Below are 18758 nucleotides of genomic sequence, written 5' to 3'. Positions count from 1 at the left end.
ATACGCTCCTTGAGGGTTATAAGTCATGGGAAGTGAAGGAAAAGACCAAAATACCCTTACAAAAACGCTCCTCAATTGCTGGAAAAAAAATAGCTGACAACATTTGTGACAAGCCGTTATACTGGTGATAGGTCGTCACGAATTATCATCACAAAAAGGTGAAATCTTGGTTTTCAAGTTAAGGTTAACGACATTGGTGATAGGCCGTCATGGGCACGACAGCTTGTCACAAAATGTCATCACTGGGGGTGAAAATCTGCCCAGGGCTGACGACATTGGTGATAGGCTGTCACGGGCGTGACAGCTTATCATGAATGTCGTCGCTCAGTTTCTCAACCTAACATGGGCATAACTCCTTACTCCGATATCGGATTTAGGCAAAATTGGTATTATTGGAAAGCTAACTCAATTATCTATCTTTTGGTAGGTCATGAGCTCAAAAACTTATAGTATAATAAGAGATATGCTCATTCGAAGTTGACTATAGCAATATCCTTCCCAAGAATTCAATCGGTAAGGAATGTTTTGATTCGTCTGATAGCTGCGAGTTATTTGAAGACTTAATATACATATCACTTGCTCATAAAACTATAAATTAACCATGATGTACTATGCATGAGCTTGAAACGTGGTGCTAATATTGGTTTGGATTTTTTGGGATATTACAAGTACTCCACTGATATCAAAATGTTAAGATTCAGTATCAAATAGTCCTTCAAGGGTTGTAACGTAAGCTAAGGGACAGGCGGGAACTATTTGGATAAAATTAGTGACTAACTTACCTAAGCTCTTTAGTACATTACATGAACATTAAGATCAATCTATTAATAACAATTTTTTACCTCACCAACCTTTACACCCATCTTTTGTTTTGCCCCATCTCATTAAGCTAATTCATATACACTATGAAAGGGGGTATTTTATTCAATACATTATTCATTTTTTTGAACAATCTTTATTCTTTTTCATCAAACAACTCCCAACCTCAATACACATCAATTCTCAACACCAATAGCTATGTTTCGAGGGCTTCATTTTCACCTTTTTCCTACTTGTATTTCAACTCGATAACTCAATTAATCTTAGAATAAAGAGCTTAGGAGCTTTGGATCAAATTAAGGTCAATCAAAGAAAAGGAATAAGGTTACATATGAGGCTGCAAAACAAAATACGCTAAAGGCTCAATAGGGTTAACTATTATGCACACAAGTCGATAAAAGAGGATCTAAAACATGGTTGTCAAAGAAATGCCTATATCATCTCCTGAAATTAATACTCATTATTTCACTTTGTAAACACACTGGACAAGTTCTAGACATCACTATGCATATGAAATAAATAGAAAGCCTTACTCACACCTGGTGCATGCTAGATTCAAGTAGGATTCCTATAGACTCATGACCCAAAAATTGCACAAATTCAATATTAAGCTAGCACTAACAGAGAGTCACATAATTGAGCCTGAGTCTCAACAATAGCTCCCCTCTTTAGTTTGACATGCTTCATTCATAGAAAAAAATTTCTCTTGTCACGTAGTCACATGGCCCGACAAAAAGTACCTAGCATTAGATTAGTGATCGGGTTCTCTCACCTATTCACTCCCTAAGACTAATTTCCCTAAGGATGGTCCTCATCCATCGAGAAAGGCACCAAACTATGACGAGTTATTGGAATGCATCCTAAAAGCAAAAAATTTACTCTTAACATTAACATGAAAATAAGTAATCAACTAAAATGACGAACTAAGAATGGTAAAATAATAAAACAACTAACTTCAAATTCAGAAAATAGAATAATTACTAACTATTACAAACTGACTATAGCAGAATATATCTTAGCACCAAATCAAAAATAATATCCAACAAAATAACATCCATAATAATCCAACCAGAATAGATGACAAAATATGAGAATTACCACCACCCTATACTTAAATGTAGCATTGTCCCCAGTGCTAGCAGATGTAAGAAAAAAAAATTATGAGGTAATTTAAAACTCCCATGTCACGCCTCATCCATGCCATCATCAACATCTGGGCCTAAATCCTCATCGCCCAAATCTGGGTTGACATCATCATCATCATCATTGGACTCAAAGTCCAAATCTCACAGTTGTCTCTCCTCATCTGTAAGGATATCATTATTCACTGGCTCCACAAACTCTGGGCTTATCTGCAAGAGAGTCCTGCCATGGTAACCAAGTGGAGAGTCAAGATCCACTGCCGTACCTTCTATTTAGTGGTTGTTCTACCCTCCACTTGCAACTGCAATATCTATAGCCCGTATATGCAAGTTGTGATCACATCATCCCGAGCATGACACTCAGGCAGTGTCAGCACTGGTCCATGAGCTATATTAAGACCCACGTTCGGGTAACATCCACCAGACGCGTGTCTAAAACTGGTATGTAGTCTAGGGCCTCCACCTCTATCTCATGGCCCCTCAAAAACTGAGTCAGCAATCTACCAAAACCATACCTGTGTCCCTGATAAAAGCAGGCCTTCTTCATAGATAAAATAATCACTGCGCCCATAATTATCACGAAGCCCTCCTACATCAGTGCATAAATCAAGTAAACACGGTCCCGAGTGACTTCTGTCATGTGCATTCCAGGAATGAGGCAGTGAAAGATAATCGTTAGCCACATTCTAGCTTTCTTGTTCATCTGTGCATAGGGAATCGTCATATGATGCCCCCTTCTAGGTGACAAATCCATCTAGTCGTTGATCTGTTGCCACATAATAGATGTCTGATGTTAGCGTAGGGTAGAGTAATGTTTAGCTGCCTGAGCTGAAGTGAGTCCACCTCTGGAGTGCCCAAAATAGCATTCAAGTCATGTGCACCAAATGTCATCACTTGCCCATGAATTTTAACTTCTGAATTCGGATCCCTTGGGTCCTAGTTTGATCAATTGCAAGTTACACTCAGTAGGCTGCTCAAAAATAAGTTCATATGCAGCTCCTCGATCCTCCGAACTATGCTCGGTAACTCTATATGAAAACTCTCTTGGTCAATGAACTTGTCCGGGGCATATTTGGACTCAGTATGCTTGCTGTACCATTTCTTTCCTGCTTCTTCAACCCACCTAGATCCATACCTGCGGGTCTGACCTCTTGGGACAGGTGGGGATCTAGATACATGGGTTGTTTGACAAACTCTCTTCTTAGATGATTCTGAAGGTGCAGCAACATATTTCCCATTTTGTGCTTTGCTTGCCATAATACCTGTAGCCACAATATGCAACCACAAAATGGTACCTATTTAGGCTAGAAAACACCAAGTATAGGTGGATTTAGGGGCGACCCCATACTTAGTTGCCAACATAGGGGCGTGAAATTCAAAAGTAGGGTACTCAGACTTCCTCTAATTCACATTATACCCGCATGGTCAAAACACCTACACAAAAAGTTAATCAGTTTGGGAGTCTAGTTATCAGACACAAAATCTTAATATGAGGTTACACCTCTTTACTCAGACTTCAAGCGCACCTCACTTATCACCTCATAGTAGTTACACAACCACAGTACACCCCAAATATTGCTCTCCTTAGAGCTATATTCAGAGGGTACAATTAAGAAATACTCTCAAATAACAATACCTATTATATATTACAAAGTCAAAACAAGACATATGTTGTCACAGTTCCACACAAGAAAAACATGAGGCACTACTATGTACAAAAATAGAATATTATAGGAAAAACACCAACAAGCATAGCGTAGCGCACACATGCTAACATGTTTTTCTATCACACTTACATATGGATGTCCACAAGAGACACCAAAATCAGGATACAAACACAAAATCATCAAAACATGCTCTATAACACAGTTCTGGGCTAAATACGAACATACCCTTTTCACTAGCACCATAAATTTTACTTGGTGATTCAAAAAATTAAACCGATAACTTAACTCACAGGAACTTCAACACACAACATCAAACCATTCAAACATGGTGAGTTTTCAACTACTACATTTGAGCAAAAAGAGAAATAAAAGCTTGAGAACTTACCTTGTTTGAGTTCATGGAGGAGACAAGTAGAAGATTTTGGGGCAGATTCGCGACGTGACACACTTTGAATTGAAGATATTTTGGGAGTGTGGCATGCTAGAGTTATGAAATAGAGAGTAATTGGGGATTTACAGCCTGTTTGGATGGTGATTTCTGGAATGATTACCATGAACATGTTTGTTTTCATGATTTTTTAAAAATGGTGGGTTTAATAATTATGGAATAAAGTAATTTATTAAATCATCAAATTGGTGCTATGTCATAGGTTTCATTTTTCTTTTCCAACTATACTCTTATATAATTTTTTTTAATCCTATTTTATCCTTATCAACAAAATACATGCTAAGACTATGCATATGTTAACAAAATCGAAGATTGCAATACTTCCTGTTAGCAATATAAAAATTTAAAGAGTGAGAAAAATGATCTCAGTTATTTAGTAGTAGTAGTTTTTAATGTCAATAAAAACTCAATTCGATCAAAAAAAATTGAAAATTGAAATGGGGGGAAACAAAGTGAATGCACAAAAAACCTATACATGGGAAGTGATTTTTGAACTCTAAGATACATACATGTATACCAATTGTTTTATCGATTGGGAAGTACTTCCCGATTGTATTAGTTTGCATTCGTCAAACCTTTGTTTAGCAAATACCCTTGTGAATTTAGTGTCTTAAAAGGATCATCGGGTAGCTATAAGAAGCATCAACAAAGAAAGGACAACTGGTTATGCTAGCACTGATATAGATAAAAGAGTTGATATCTCAAATGTATTACAATTAGAGGCATTTTAGTAAATTTACCTGTTACCATACCGTACCATACCATCAAACTAAACAAAAAACCTATTATTAAACCGCAGTGAATGATACAGTCTATCCAAACATAGTATTGTACCATACCATACTATACAATACCATACTTCACCATACCATACATTATGAAACCATGGCAAACCACCATCCAAACAGGTTGTTAAGGTAATTTAAAAAGTAGAGTTTGGGTCAGGAGAGGTAAGTCGCATTAAACCCGACTATATAATTAAATAACCCAAAAATTGACACCCTCCATGCCACGCCCTTATCGTGGAAGATAAGTGGCGTGGCACGTCAAAATAGTGGAGGCTTACTAGAATAGCCTCCGTGAAATTTTTCTCTTGGCATGCCACGATCTTATCGCGAAGGATAAGGTTAGTGGAACGGATGCCTACTGTTTTACCAACTTGGGGAAATTTTGGTTCCCCGTTTTCTCGCCTTTACTTTTCATTGCATCAAATAGTATTTTCATACCTGGTAGCCTCCTTAAACACATTTTACTCACTTTAATTTGTTTCCCATGCCATGATGTACCTCATTCCTGCAATACCCGATAACGGCACCAAAAACTTATTGGACACTCGGCTTATAATCTTCTTTCATAAATATTTTCTGCATGTAGAAAGCAGGATTAATTCCTTGGATGTTTGACATTTGCTATCAGATTGTTTTTTTCATTTTTTAAGCACTTCTAATTCCTCTTTTACCTGTACATCAGACAAACCTACAGAGAGAATCATCGATAAAGTGTCATCATCACCAAAGAAATATTTGAGATGGAACGGTAGAGCCTGAAGCTCCAATTTAGGGACATCCTCGATAGAAGGTCTGGGAGATGGACCAAGGGGCCTATTCAAAGGCTCAAATTCACCCTTACGCATAAAGACACCTGTAGTAATCAAAAGTTCAACCATTTCATAAGCTTCAGCATTACAAAAGTATTACATCCCATCAATGCTCTCTCTAATGGGTCCTCGGACATAATAAGGGAAAGAGCTTCACTGTTTAGAACAGTGATAGCGGATAATTCCTCATATATCACTAGTAACTCATCGCCCTGTACTCATTAAAGACCTCGACCTTATTATGAGCTCTCATTGCCAAATGCCCTGCAGCCACGTCAATCAAAGCTCAACCTGTAGCTAAGAAAGGACGTCCCAAAATAAATGGGACTTTCGTATCAGCATCAAAATCCAAAATAATGGAGTCTATCAAAAATATGAGAGAGCCTACTTGAACTAGCACATCTTCAACTATCCCATCTGGTCTGGCAAGTAAACGGGTCGTTAATTGTAAAATCATTATGGTAGGTCATGGGTTGCCTATCCCCATCTTCTTGAACAACAATGTAGGCATGAGGTTTATACTTACCCCAAGATCACATAAACCTCTAGCACAGATAAATTTCCCAATAGTGATCTGAATAGTGAAACTGCTTGGATCTTTAAGCTTTGTGGGCAACCAGTTCTAAATACTTAATGTGCACTCCTCAGTAAGTGCAACTGTGGCATACACGATTATCTGGTTCTTATTTTCCATAATATATTTGATGTACTTAGTGTATTTTAGAACACCCTGCAACACATCAATAAGCGAAAGGTTAATGTGAACCTATTTTAGCAAAGCAATAAATTTTTTATAGCAAGCTTCCTCCTTCTACTTTCTTAGCCTTATGGGAATAGTAGAGGTGGCTTTACACTTTCCATCTTGGTTTCAATGCTCTCACCTTTTAATTCTCGGCCTTCACTTCATCCTTCGTAGTAGTTTTGTGAGTCACCTTCCTCGATTCTAACTTCTTTAATTGCAACCCACTACGAGTCGATGTTGTTTTCACTTGCTTGGTATTTGTATCAATATCACTCAGTAAACCTCCCTGAGGTGTAGTATTCTGTGCTCCTGCAAGTTGACCCATTTGAACCTCTAGTGTCTTAGTTGCTAACTACTGATTTTTTATATTGGTTGTCATCTGTGCCTGAGTAGTCATAATGTACTTCAGCATCTCTTCAATGTTTGTTGATTGAGTATTGGCCTGATTACGCTGAGCTTGTTATTGCTGATTCTGATTTCCTAGCCCTTTATACTAATTTGCAGTTTGGCACTGACTTCCACCCATGCGAATTTTATGTGATTCCGCCAGTTGGCATTGTAGGTATTGCTAAAATTTTGATTTCCCTGACGTTGTGCATTACCCACATAATTAACATATTTTGGACTTGCAGCACAAGCATCTACTACATAGTCACTGCTACCGCATATCTCACACCAAGTCTAAGTTTGGTGTACTGCATTTATTATTGTTGGTGTGTGCCCTAAATTTAAATTACTGAACTGGGTAGTTATCTGATTCTGTAATGAATCAATCTGCATTGCTATAGCCATCAACTGATCCACTTCTAGCACTCCTGCAACTTTCTTTGGAGTGCTCTTTGATATATCTGCATTTCACTTGGGGTTCCCCAATGAAATCTAATTCAGCAGCCTGTACAGTTCATCATAAGTTGTTTCCAATGTTTGTCCACCTGCAGCTGAATATCAAAGAATCTTAGTATTTGGCTTGAAACCCTCATTAAAAGTTTGCACCAATACGTCATTGGTATGATGATTATGAGGACAATCATGGAGCATAGACTTAAATTTTTCCTATGCGTAATACAGGTTCTCTCTATTGTTCTGCCTGAAACCGAATGAGAAATTTATGATCCAAGTCATTCCAAGAAGTGATGGAGTTTGGTATATCCATCTTCAGCCACCTCTTTTCTTCCCCCAATAGAGAAAAGTAGAAGAGAGTCGGTCAAACACAGTCGGTAGATACTCTAGTGGGAATGTACGTATCACTGATCTCAAGAAAATTCTATAAATGTTATTGTGTGTCCTCATGAGATAAACTAGTAAATTGTTCACTCGTGTGCAAGAGTTGCACCATATTTTGTTTCCGCTCAAACCGACCACCCGCAGCTGGTTTACTGATGCTACTAGTAACATTATTCGCGAGTGGGATTGCCACATCACGAATGAGCCTATCCACCAATGCATTAGCAGGAATAATATCTATCAGATCTGCTATAATTAATTGTTGAATTAAATACTTTATTGTATCTTTCCTCCTTCGCTGATGAAATACTCGCTGAGGCTCTAAATACGGCTCAACCAATTCTCTTTCCCTTGCCAATCTGACGTGTTAATTACACTTGCAAAATTTGTTAAGATCAAGTTGTCAACACTTGAATTTTATCATCAAAAGCAAAAATCCAAAAAAGTACTAATTACTTAAGTCACCGGGAATGACACCAAAAACTTATTGCGGTCTAACGTACACGCAAGTGTACGGAATCGAACAAGTAATATAGTAACTCAAAAGAATCGAATATCGAACCCACAGGGACTTCTTGTTTAGCAATTTACTTGATCTTGGTTCCGACAACAAGTGTTGTAGATTATCAAAGATGTTTATGAAAGTTTAATAACTACAACTAGTAAGAGAATAATAAAATAAGACAATAGCTACGTAGGCAAAGATGTAATCAATACGAGAAGAAATTCTAGGGCTAAGGCACTATCAGCAATCATGTAATAGTTATCCTTATTGTTGGTCAGGCTGATTACAGGGTTATTGATTATGATCTTTCGAACCTATAATTATATGTCTAAAATGGTATTACAATTACATCATTGAGCGGGGATGAAATACTCTATTTTAGACGCTTTACGTTATATTTCTATACTTGAACCAACCAAGGAGTTCTAAGTATATTCCTATATTAGACGCGAATTCAAATCTTATATTATTCAAAAGATAAGAACTTGTTCCTTAAATCCTTTGGTCTATCCTCATGATTCCCCTTCCAGGTTCACAATAGGGATTACATATGTATATCAATGGTGGTCAATCATCAAAATAGTAAAAATAAGGGATTAAGAACAACCCATACGGTAAACCAACATTTAACCAACTCTAAGAATAATGAAGTACAATCATGTTCGGGCTTAACCCCAGAACAAGGGAATTTAGCCACTCATGTTCATGATCAATATCCACGAAATAGAAATATTCATACCAAATTCAAAGTAAAAGAGTTGAATGATGAAATAACCCTAGAACAAAGCCCTCGTAGTATTTCCTTGCCTAGACGTATGCCAAAGATAACCCATAATATTACAAGTGTTCATTTTATAGTTGGTATTCATCCCACCTTTTTAATATATCAACGTGCCACGCCCTTATTGCGGAAGATAAGTAGCGGGGCATGCCAGTATCACGAAAGTATACTGGAATTACCATTCCGCTTTGACACAAACCTCGTGCCACGCCCTTAGCGTAGAGGAAAAGTGGCATAGCACGCCAATATCACGCCTGCTCACTGAAAATTTCCATCAAATTTAATCCCACCAACGTGTCACGCCCTTATCACAAAAGCTAGGGTCCGTGGTATGCTTGTATGTTAATTTCTTCCTTTTTCAGCTTAATGTGCACTCTTCCTTTTTTGTCCTTAATCCCATGCTTCACAAGCTCAATTCCACTCTCTTCGTGCTCAGCATGTTTGTCCAAATGCTTTCCATGATCCATAAGTTTCAAGTTTATGCTCAAATCACGTTCATTTTTATCAAGTTCAAGACCTGCAACACTAATCATATCCATTAGCTTACAAATGCAAATTTAACTCAAACATACGACATTTTGTAAGATATAGTTCATAGAACAAGTACATATATGGGTCATAATTGGACGTATAAATACGCCCAAGATCAAAAAGTTATGATGTCTGAAAAATGTGGTTCGTCGCACACTTAGGGTGGAAAGAGCTAAGGGATGATAGTTATGAAATCAGTAAGCAATATTATTAATTTTCTAATTTATATGCTTATATAAATTTGACTACATTTTGTTGATTCAATTTGAATAAATTTTGTTTGCGGGTAAGAAAATTGAGGCACGAATCAACTCAAGATAAGATCTTTCAAGCAATCCACATAAAAAGGAAGAAAAATGTGTTGGATTCAAATAGATGGTTTGAATAAAAGGCTCAACACGCCTATGTATGTTTGAAAAAAATTATATATAATGTAATAATATAACACTATATACTAAGTTTTACTTTAATTATACAAGCTAATTATCAACGACACTTGGCTGAGTAAAAGTTGTCTTAGCAAGCTCTAGGCGAGCCAAACCAGCCTCCACCAGATGTGGCTACTAAAATATGGACTAACTATGTGGTGTGAGGAGACCAAAAGAAGAGTCTACATCTAGTCTTGATGAATTATGTTCAATGCATCCAGTCAGAATTAGAAGGGTGTTGTATATTCCTATTAGACCGAGGCGATTGATGGTATTCAGATAGCTGTTATATCCCATTAATTGTAACTCTTACACATACCCTGGTAAATCCCAAAGCAGGACGAATTGCTAAAAATAAAGAGTATATAGTTCAATAAAGTCAAGGCATATGGAAATAGCCTGATCGAAAATGGCATACTTGGTGTTGACCCATTCTCCTCCCACCTTAGTTGATGAAGACTCATCTAGTGTTGATGAGGATTGTGAATGTCGAGTATACAAGAAGTAATTTTAAAGCCAGAGGTTAATCATACTCTTGAAACTTTACGTTAGACAGAGTTCGATTCTTTTGGGGTGATAGTGGAATAGTTCACAGAGTCACCACCATTTTACATAATTATACATGAAATTTGATGCTGCCCTTAGTTTTTAGGATTGTACATTATTGAATAACGACTACTATAATTTGTATACATTTGTAGACTTTGTGAGTCCTTTTGATGGATTTTTTCGATAGAATTTGATACTTTTTGTTGATAATTATTATGTTATTGATGTCGTAGCTCATTAAAACGTGATTTGCAGATACTAGTGTTGATTTTCAAATATATATATATATATATATATATATATATATATATATATATATATATATTTGTGAAAGAAAATTATTATACATGGTAATTAATAGTGCCTTTTTATTACATATTTCCATTTTCATCCTTATTTTTTTGTTAAAACTATCCTACTTGGCTTTTTATAATTGACTTTTTCTTGCCACTTGTTAGATGATTATTTTAAATCAACAATCACTTTAACTCAAAAAATTACTTATTAAACCTCCCTTCATCACTTGTTAGATAATTAGTTAAACCTCCCTTTATTTTAAATCAACAATCACTTTAACTCAAAAAATATTCAAGCTAACTTTTAATCCAAAATAAAAATTTACAATGATTTTCAACAACAACCTCATACATAGTTCTTTTTTATATTAACCAGTTCTCAAAATATATAACTAAAATGGGACAAATAGAGTACTCTCGTAAGGGGCATGAAAAAAATAAACATGATAAGAAATATTTTCATGTTGCAGGGATATATTAACCCATATTATATATATACTTATATATAAGAGAGAATAAGATAAGATTTGATAGTCCTCACAAAAATAATTATGCAATGAAATTGCTACATGTATCTATTATTTTTTTCAACACATTAAAATTTTTGTCCTTATTCATTATTTAATGATTATTTTTATTTGGACCTCTATAATTGAATTAGATATTGTAATTTTTTTGTAAATCCCTTCTTGTTTCCTATTAGATTACTTGTTCTTTTAAAAAAACAAAAATTATATTGAAATTTAATTATTTTTTATTTATTTTTGATAATTTATTAATCTCTAAAACAATTTCATGTGATTGATAAAGATGAGGTATTTCCTCCTTGCCACATGAATTTTTGCACTTGAGGGTGTGTCATAATATGAAAAATTACTATTGAATTTTTCATTGTATTTCAATTGCTTAAGTATCTTCTTTTTTCTTTTTTAAAGAAAAAAATTAAGAGTAGGGAAATTACTACTTTAGTTTCAATTGTCTTTATAAAATCCAATAAATAAGAAAATTTTAAAGATGTTTTGCAAGACTTAAATTCAATCTCTAGCCCCCCCCCCCCCTCCCCCCCTCCCGACCCTCTCTCTTTTGTTATTACATGGTAAATATATATATATGTTGCAAGTATTTAATTTCTTATAAATTTTATAGAAAAAATTAATCTCAAAATATATATTGATTCACATAAGAGTGCAACTATTGAAGAAATTAATCAATATATGATTAAGTTCAATTTGAATTATTGGATGTTATATTCTGAGAACATTCCATGAAAGCAACTTTTATATTAAATGTCGACTTAAAATAAAAATAAATTTTTCTTTAACATGCAAATACGTTTATATAATAATTTAATTTTTAAGAGTTTGCAGGAAATTTCGAACTACTCTTTCAATAACTTAATGTCACAAAAAGCAAAAAGATAAAAAAAAAATCATTACAAATCTAATCTTTTATATTCATTTGAATCTAGACTTATACGTATCGGTCAAATATAAAACTTTAATAATTCTGAAATTTTACTGTCTAGATATGATTAATCTGAATAAAATTGTTGAAAATATGAAACAAATTATACTTATTTAATAATTTACATACTATATTTATATCTTGAGGTTGGGCCCGGACTTAGCACGAGCCACCCGGGACTAGTGTGTGTATATATATATGAAATTGCTTTCTATTGATAGATGAGATGCAGAAATTATTGGTTTCTATATTTGATTTTTCTATAGAAAACTAACGGAAAAGGTCGGTTAGTCCGTTGGTTTTCTGGAAAAATACCAAATGCAAAAAAATCAAATTTGTCTGTCAATTTGCTTTTAGTCCGTTGGTTTTCTGGAAAAATACCAAATGCAAAAAAATCAAATTTGTCTGTCAATTTGCTTTTCATGAATATTAAGAACAAATCGACAGAAAATGTCATTTTTTGGTATTCTTTTTAGTTTTTGAGTTTTGAAAATGATTTTTTTCAAAAAAAATAAACAAAAAAACCAACACTGTTCTCCGATTTATTTTTGTTTTGGTCGGGTGTAAAATAAAAAAAATGACCTCACGGAATTAAATAAATCAGCGGACATCCCTCGATGGTAACTGACCGTCCTTCGATTTATTAAATTTGAGGTCACACACTACTTAGATTATTGTTTCCTTCTAATATACTGTTCACATCTTCAACAAATTTTAATTGATTTAAGGGCCTGCTTGACCACGAGATACGAAATCATGATATTAACTTATCTAAAATGAAGTTGACTTTTATTTGGACATGTAATTTGAAATTTTAAATTATATATTTTCTCATAAGTACGAAAACCCTACAAATTATGAAAAATATTAAATTTTTCCGAATTCGTATATAATGTTTTCAAATGAGCAAATTATAGTTCATAAATAGGATATCGTAATACACCCTGCATATCGTATTAGTTGGTTTTTTTTCTAAAAATATTTTTTTCTCAATTTAATTGTCCAATTTCTAAAATCAAGAATATTTTATACATATATTTTCCATTTACCCTTGATAAAAATATTAAATACATCCACAATTTTAAAAATTATTAAATGGTGCATAAATGATCTCAATTCTCAAAATTAAAATTAAATAATTATTATTAATTTTAATTATAAATACTCAATATTCTAGATTTAATGCATGAAATGAAGTAATATGTACCAAATTTCAATATTTAATCATTCCATTGATTATTGCACTTTAAAAAATATAAGGGTAAATATGTAAAATGCATTTTTATTTATTGATTTCTTAATGGGTGTGTCAAATCCATAGGGGTCAACTAATACAAAAAGGAGAAAGTAATTTGATAAAACATTATATTGATAAATTGCATATCTTCAACGTTCTTTTTATAAATAAATATTTACAACTACAAACTTTCAAGTACTCATAATTTTATATACTAGTCAACTATAATAGTAACTAATTATTCTTTAATTATAATTATTTCATAGGGTACGCACAATTTCTTTATGCCGCACAAGAGTCTTTTTAATAAAATTTAAAATGATGAATTTTTTTATATAAAAATATAAATTTATGAATCAAATTTTATATTTAAAAAAGCTGAAATCATGATTTGAAATTTCAGTCATGATTTTTTAAAATTTGGGGTTTTATCTCTTGATGAAATCATATATCCAAATGCAGATTTCATCTCATGAACGACTACTTAGATTGTGAATAATAAGACATCAGGCTACAAACCTAAACCTGTAAGCAGATGCAATCAAATCCACAAATATTAACTGCAAGTAATAAATGTGTTCCTTTTTCATTTTTTAAGCTCGAAAGTGGTCCCTTGGAATGTTATGACAATATGTTTACATACATAGTATACGTAGTCCTGAATCAATTCAATTGAGTTCTACTCGCATCTTTGGAGAAAAAAAATCATGTCACAAATGCTTCCACGTTGCAAAAAGAGATGAGTTGTTTTGCAATGGCCATGAACAATGCAGAAATGCCACAAAGAATTAACAGTAGTAATAATGAAGATAACACCATAAATTTCTTCTGTTTCACGTCCACCGCACCAGGTTTCAGCATCACAAACAATCAGTTTTTTTTTCTAGAGTAGAAGTTGTTACTGGGGAAGAACTGGAGGTGCAATCATGCGGGTGTTGTATGATTGACAGTGTGTGCACTTCTGCCCGATAATGTGGAAGAATACTTCAGTTGTGTCATTACAGTCGTTGCAAAGAATCCAAACCTGCAAGTAACAATTTAGGTGAGTTAAGCGAAACCAAAGGCAGTTCAGTTCAGTATGTACCAGAAGACCAAAAGCATGGACTATATGCATTAAGGCACTGTGCAACATTAAACACCCAACCCCCATTGGGTGCCCTCAGTAACTAACAGCCAAAATAACGACATATCACAAATACAGGGTCAAAGAAAAGGAAATACCTTCTTATATCTAAGATCTTCAGGCATGATTGTCTCTTCAATCTGAAGAATAGAAATTTTCACTTTTAGCGTAGGACATCAATACAGCTAGGTAAGCAGAACTTTTGAAAATAAGATCAGATAAAACTTAACTCCCTCCCGCAACAACTAAAAAGAACAGTCTGAAATTGCAAAAGAATTAAGCATACAGCATGACCAACTTATGATGTACGGCAAACATCACCAAAAACTTAACACTGCCAACAGATTTGCAAACTCAGATGTAGAATTAACATATATTTTATGACCTCAGGACAGAAAAAGAGAATGGAACATGGTGTAGCTGTCAGCCTCATCAATCACAACCATTATACAAAGTCCAAGATCTTAAAGTACTTTAGGGGATTATGCTGATCTCCGGACATGCTGGACCATACCATATGGTTCAAAATGCATCCTCTATTGGAATATGATCATTGCAGACAAAACTCAAACCCCTGGGTAAATGCAAGAACTAGATGTCGGTGAACGAGCACTCTAGAAAGAAACCAACCAAGGGCATTCTCTTTTACCATAATCAACTAGATTTTTGTGGAAGATAGAAATGTAAAAACAAAATATTGTTCCAAGACAAACTTATTTAACTGAAAAGAGGAGAAAAAAGGTCTTATAGCCCTCAAAAAATGTATGCACAATGCCGAACCTGTTCCCAACTCCCAAGTGATTATGCTTGCAGACAATTTTCTATAAAAAGATTATGCATCCTCAAACAATTGGACAATTCAAGCGTTTCGGACAGATCAAGATTCATTAAATTGACTTGGATCATACCTCTACCAGTTTTGGGATACGACTCCTTAAGAATAGAAGTAGTTTTGGATATGCATAAAGCAGCCATCAGCTATAAAAAAAAAGTTCACTATGCATGCAAGCAATTCCTATGATAAGATGCACCCTCAAGAAAGTGAACGTAGAGCAACTTCCTTCAATTAAAATTTAAACCTACCTCCTCATCCATTTGTTTCCAAGCTTTGGACATGTCTATAATTGACCTAGAACATATTGGACAGCAGTATCTGAGTTTAAAATAAAATGGAAGTCAGTAAACATAAAACATTTTATTCCATCCAATGAAACTCAAAAGCAACAAAAATAGATAAATACTACATTTTATTCCATCCAATGAAACTCGAAAGCAATAAAAATAGATAAATACTAAGTGATTACTTGTCACGCTTTATCATCTCGTGGCAGCATTCTGTATGCATTGTGTGCCCACATTTCATTACAGTTGTGTCTTTCATAGAATCAAAGAGAAACTGCACTTAAAAGAATTAGAGCATTATGAATGACAAGAAAATATCCACAGGGGGAGGACTTCAATTACGTAATGTACCTCATAACAAATGGGACAATGATGCCGCATGGAGTCCTCCACACACGAGTGGTTATTACGCAGACTGACTGAATAACAAGAATCTGTGGAATGAAACATAAGTAGGTGAAGAGGCACATGTAGAAACAAACAACAGGAATGAATAAGCCACAACTATATAAGAAAGCAAAAGCTTGTTCACAATTGGTATGTTCACTAAGACCAACTAAACAAAGCATCACGACCTAGTTGCACGATCAGAGCACTGGTAAACATTAAGGACACTCCTGCATTCCACTATTTGAAGGGAGAAAAAAAAACAGATGGACCACTAAAAACGAAGAAACATGTAAATGTATTTTGTATTACAAGTGATATCCAGGATATAATCACTCACCAAACGACATTTATGCCTCTTAAGGTGTAAATAAAATCTTAACGTCCCCCTTGGTAATCTTAGCATGTATCCTTCCAAGGTAAAGAATCTAAATTACTTTCCTTCTAATTAATAGAAGATAGGACTGGATGCTCCCATAGATCAAGGAGCAGGACTAAAGTATTACAAGAGGTAGCTGAACAAAGAAAATGCAGCTGCAATATGACGTACTATAAGACCTGGTTTGTCCTTTAGACTATCTTACAAGAAAGAAGTACCTGATTCTTCATATCATTATCCTATTAGTTTTAATTACTAACGTTCCTTCCTCTACTCCTACGAAATACAAGTTCATAGAGAGTAATTATAAGGAAGAATAGCAAAAAGGATTAGACCCATTGGGAATAACATATATATAGTATATTCTCAAGAATCTCTCACTGTTACATTCTAATGAAGAAAATATTAATGAAACAAATAAGAAAATAATATAGAATTTTTCACAAAGCTTCGAACAGGAAGTTGTGATGCTTACCACACTTGTTGCAATGAAAGAAGTTCTCGCGACCACCAACTCTGTACAAAGAATATATGTCAGATATTGAGCTTCTAGAAAAAAAGATCGATATTTACCACATAAAGCAACAAATGTCCTGCAAAATATATGCTTGTACACTAACCTGCATATCCCACAATCATCACAATGAAACTGCCCTTTGTCTATCTGTAGAACGCACAGGAGTCCAGAATAAGTATTTTGGAATTTATTGGCTAAAAGGGTCTAAACTGGTAAGTAAACAAGATAACCACATATTAATTAGTAATAGAGAAGGCATAGTATATTACATCATCATCATAAAATTTGCAAACTTCACAAAAGTATTCCCCCATATTGACACCACAATTCGTACAAACATGAGCAACCTGAATTGAAATAGAAAAAGACATTGTAGCATCAACTCTAGTAATACCAAACAGAGAAAGTAGGCGTGAATTCAAGTGAAACAACACGTACTGGCTGTTCCGTATCACAAACTGAGCAGATGACCTGAAATACCCAAAGAAAACATACCTCATGATAAGAAATTTGTAACAACTAAGTGTAACAGATGAAAAACTGAAGATCGAAACAGTAGAAACATAACCTGCGTGACAGCTTGTCGAACTAGTTCATGCCTATCAAAAATTTTACGCATCATGCTCTGTTGAAATAAACGCAAATAAGTTAAGACAATTGAAGTGATTAACGGATTGATGAAAATCAAAGTTACCGTGGCTTCATTGTGACAATGGCGGCAATCAAAGACCTCATTGCAGCAAGGGGCTCTAATCTTGCATCTTCTCCTATAGTGCTTGCATCTGTCACAAATCCATAATCAGGACAACCAAGGGACTTTAAGAAGACACACTAAAAGAGCAGAGATAATTGCGATGTGGAAGAAATCTGGTTTGATTTGATTTCTCATATGTTCAGTCTTCTTGATTTCAATTTTTCAACAAAAAAAAGTAAGAAAATCTCTTGAAGATACACACCAATATTGGTGTAACTAAATCCAAAACTTGGCACTTAACACTAAGAAAGTTTCAATCTGGATACACACAAGTTACACGTCAAATAAACTACATAACTATAGAATACAGGCCTACTAGTAAATCAGATGGAACTTGGAAGATATAAATTCCACTAATCAAACAGTTCAAAAAAGAAAAAAGGCAATCATATCAGATCAGATCATCTCACCTGCAATAAACAGGAAAAAAGAAAAAAGACACACTAGTCTAAAGTTAAAATATTTTACATACTATTATTAAACATGAGTATGCAAATTGTATAGCAAAAGAAAGAGAAAGTACCCATAACCCATTTTGCCAAAATCAAGGCGTGAACCTTCCATTTTAGCAGAGGAATAAATATACTTAACACAACACCACCACCCACGTTATGGAAAATAGATGAAGAGAAGAGCAGAAAGTTGTGGGTGATGGGTCTGAGAGGAGAGAAAACGGCTCAAAAAAACAAAGTTTGATCAAATTACAAATGCCATATCTAGTCAAGTGGAAAGACGTCACTTATAGTTGCAGAAGTAAAAATTGCGAACATGCTTCTTTTTCGCCAACTATGTGCCTTTCGACCATGCTATCCTTTCCCACTAATTTACCTGAGATTGTTAAAATCATTACATTAAATTAATAAAATTTAAAGTTTTAAAATATATTTGTACATTTAAAAATTAGATAAAATATTATAAATTATAATAATTAAGTAGTAATTTAAAAAATACATATTAAAAGTTTACGTGATTCTCTAAATCTCAATAATCTCACATAAATTGAAAATGAGTGTTGAAACTAATACTAATCTCTCAATCTTTCAAAT

General features: G+C 34.2%; 2 protein-coding genes across 3 annotated transcripts; both read right to left on the bottom strand.

Moving 5' to 3' along the window:
* Positions 1-1754: 1754 nt before the first annotated feature.
* On the bottom strand, positions 1755-4340 carry LOC124896615. 2 transcript variants are annotated; one of them, XR_007052980.1, is made up of 2 exons: positions 4014-4340; positions 1755-3395 (listed from the first exon to the last, which is right to left on the bottom strand). XR_007052980.1 is itself a non-coding variant. In XM_047408208.1 (2 exons), the coding sequence occupies exons 1-2, from the start codon at positions 4198-4200 to the stop codon at positions 2907-2909; spliced, it is 504 nt and encodes a 167-aa protein (XP_047264164.1). In that variant the 5' UTR covers positions 4201-4219; the 3' UTR covers positions 1755-2906. The 2 variants fall into 2 exon arrangements, 1 of the variants encoding a protein (XP_047264164.1); XM_047408208.1 differs by having other exon boundaries at positions 1755-3223; positions 4014-4219.
* A 9646-nt stretch (positions 4341-13986) lies between these two features.
* LOC107857148 (E3 ubiquitin-protein ligase MIEL1) lies at positions 13987-18506 on the bottom strand. The gene is made up of 12 exons (XM_016702094.2): positions 18236-18506; positions 17653-17740; positions 17527-17583; positions 17397-17429; positions 17228-17305; positions 17062-17105; positions 16917-16957; positions 16027-16109; positions 15858-15949; positions 15637-15706; positions 14652-14693; positions 13987-14454 (listed from the first exon to the last, which is right to left on the bottom strand). The coding sequence occupies exons 1-12, from the start codon at positions 18274-18276 to the stop codon at positions 14329-14331; spliced, it is 795 nt and encodes a 264-aa protein (XP_016557580.2). The 5' UTR covers positions 18277-18506; the 3' UTR covers positions 13987-14328.
* Positions 18507-18758: the final 252 nt, after the last annotated feature.

Source organism: Capsicum annuum, chromosome 1, assembly GCF_002878395.1.
Source record: "Capsicum annuum cultivar UCD-10X-F1 chromosome 1, UCD10Xv1.1, whole genome shotgun sequence".
NCBI classification, from domain to species: Eukaryota; Viridiplantae; Streptophyta; class Magnoliopsida; order Solanales; family Solanaceae; genus Capsicum; species Capsicum annuum.
Note: the sequence above shows the minus strand (reverse complement) of the source record. Positions and strands in the feature narration are given on the sequence as shown.